This window comes from Sinocyclocheilus rhinocerous, unplaced genomic scaffold (assembly GCF_001515625.1).
Source record: "Sinocyclocheilus rhinocerous isolate Xijiao unplaced genomic scaffold, SAMN03320098_v1.1 scaffold864, whole genome shotgun sequence".
Classification (NCBI taxonomy): Eukaryota; Metazoa; Chordata; class Actinopteri; order Cypriniformes; family Cyprinidae; genus Sinocyclocheilus; species Sinocyclocheilus rhinocerous.
The window spans coordinates 394-1698 of NW_015645567.1; the positions used below are offsets into that span (position 1 = coordinate 394).

The 1305-nt window shown below is 34.2% G+C and overlaps 1 protein-coding gene across 1 annotated transcript in view; it reads right to left on the minus strand.

The window, feature by feature from the left end:
• Positions 1 to 427: 427 nt before the first annotated feature.
• LOC107706738 (phosphatidylinositol 4-kinase alpha-like) overlaps positions 428 to 1305 on the minus strand; it is a gene marked incomplete at its 3' end in the record, with an annotated part of 38069 nt that continues 37191 nt past the window's right edge. The window contains exons 44-46 of the mRNA XM_016510545.1: positions 913 to 1040; positions 698 to 823; positions 428 to 548 (exon numbers count right to left, since the gene is read on the minus strand). Of these exons, the coding sequence (XP_016366031.1) occupies positions 428 to 548; positions 698 to 823; positions 913 to 1040 (375 nt within the window). The remainder of the gene's footprint in view (positions 549 to 697; positions 824 to 912; positions 1041 to 1305) is intronic.

Here is a 1305-nt window from a genome sequence, read left to right on the forward strand (position 1 = left end):
TAAAACTGTACTAAAACTGAAATAAAAATAAACCTAATAATAGTAATATTTAAAAAGAAAAAACACGAAAAGGCAGAAGCACATAACAAATAAAAAAAAAAAAACTAAAATTAAAATAAAAACTAATTCAAAATATTAATAAAAACCAAAACAGAATATTAAGATATCATTTCTATTATTTTTGTTTTATATTTTGATTTAGCTTTTATTTTATATTTTACATATATTTTATGTTTAAAATAAAATTTTACATATCATTTACATATCTTAAATGTACAGTAGCAAAAACAGCCTGTTTGAATAAAATGGTAGAAAAAAGGGAGGAAAATAGTCTAAATTATGGTGCAAGAAACCATGACTGGATATAAAATGCTACCAAAGAATGTGGCATCTTTAAGTTAAGCTAGTTTGGTTTAACCTGACTCACCGATGTGGATGAGATGGCCTTTGCTGTCCAGCATGATGTTACCATTGTGTCGGTCTTTGATTTGTAACAGGAAGAGCAGCAGACTGTATGCGGCCATACTGCGGATGAAGTTATACCGAGCCTTTGAGAGAGAGAAAGAGAGACATTACACAAGACGTATAAGAAATAAATGATCAGAGCTGCATGAGCAATTCAATACAAACGTCAGCTTTCTGTGCAAAAACCAATTATATCTAATCTATGAAATTTACTGAAGCAAATGTTTGTCACCTTCTGGAAGGCCAGTGTGGACTCGTCCCCGTACTGGTTCCTGAAGTAGTCGTACATGCCAAAGTCAGTCTGCCGACCGAGCTGATCGCGGGACTTACAGTCCGGAATACATTCAATCACGCCACACTGAAAAGAACCAAACAGGAAATCCAGGTAAGCAGAACTTCAGCAGGTCAGGAACAGGAAGTCTGACAGGAAGCTGGAATGACACTCACTCCAGGAGCGGTGGCCACCACCCGGTACGGGAACACGAACAGGTCCAAACCCACCAGCTGGAAGATGTTCTTGAAGAGACCGATGATCTGAAGGGCAAGCATGTCCTGATACCAGAGAAACAAAATTACTGGTTAATATTAACTCAAAACACATCAAGGTCAAATTGCATCCCCCTTTTCATGACAATTAAGCCATATATAACAATTTATATGAGAATTTCCCATAAAATTCTCATTACTGTAATGGTTACACTGAAAAAAATATAATATAATTAAATATACGATGTAAAACAAATGGCAAATATGGTGGCGACACCTAATGGAACAGCTGAAATTAACAATATAATTATTATTTAATTATATTTAATTTAATTTTTAACCATAAACAAATAT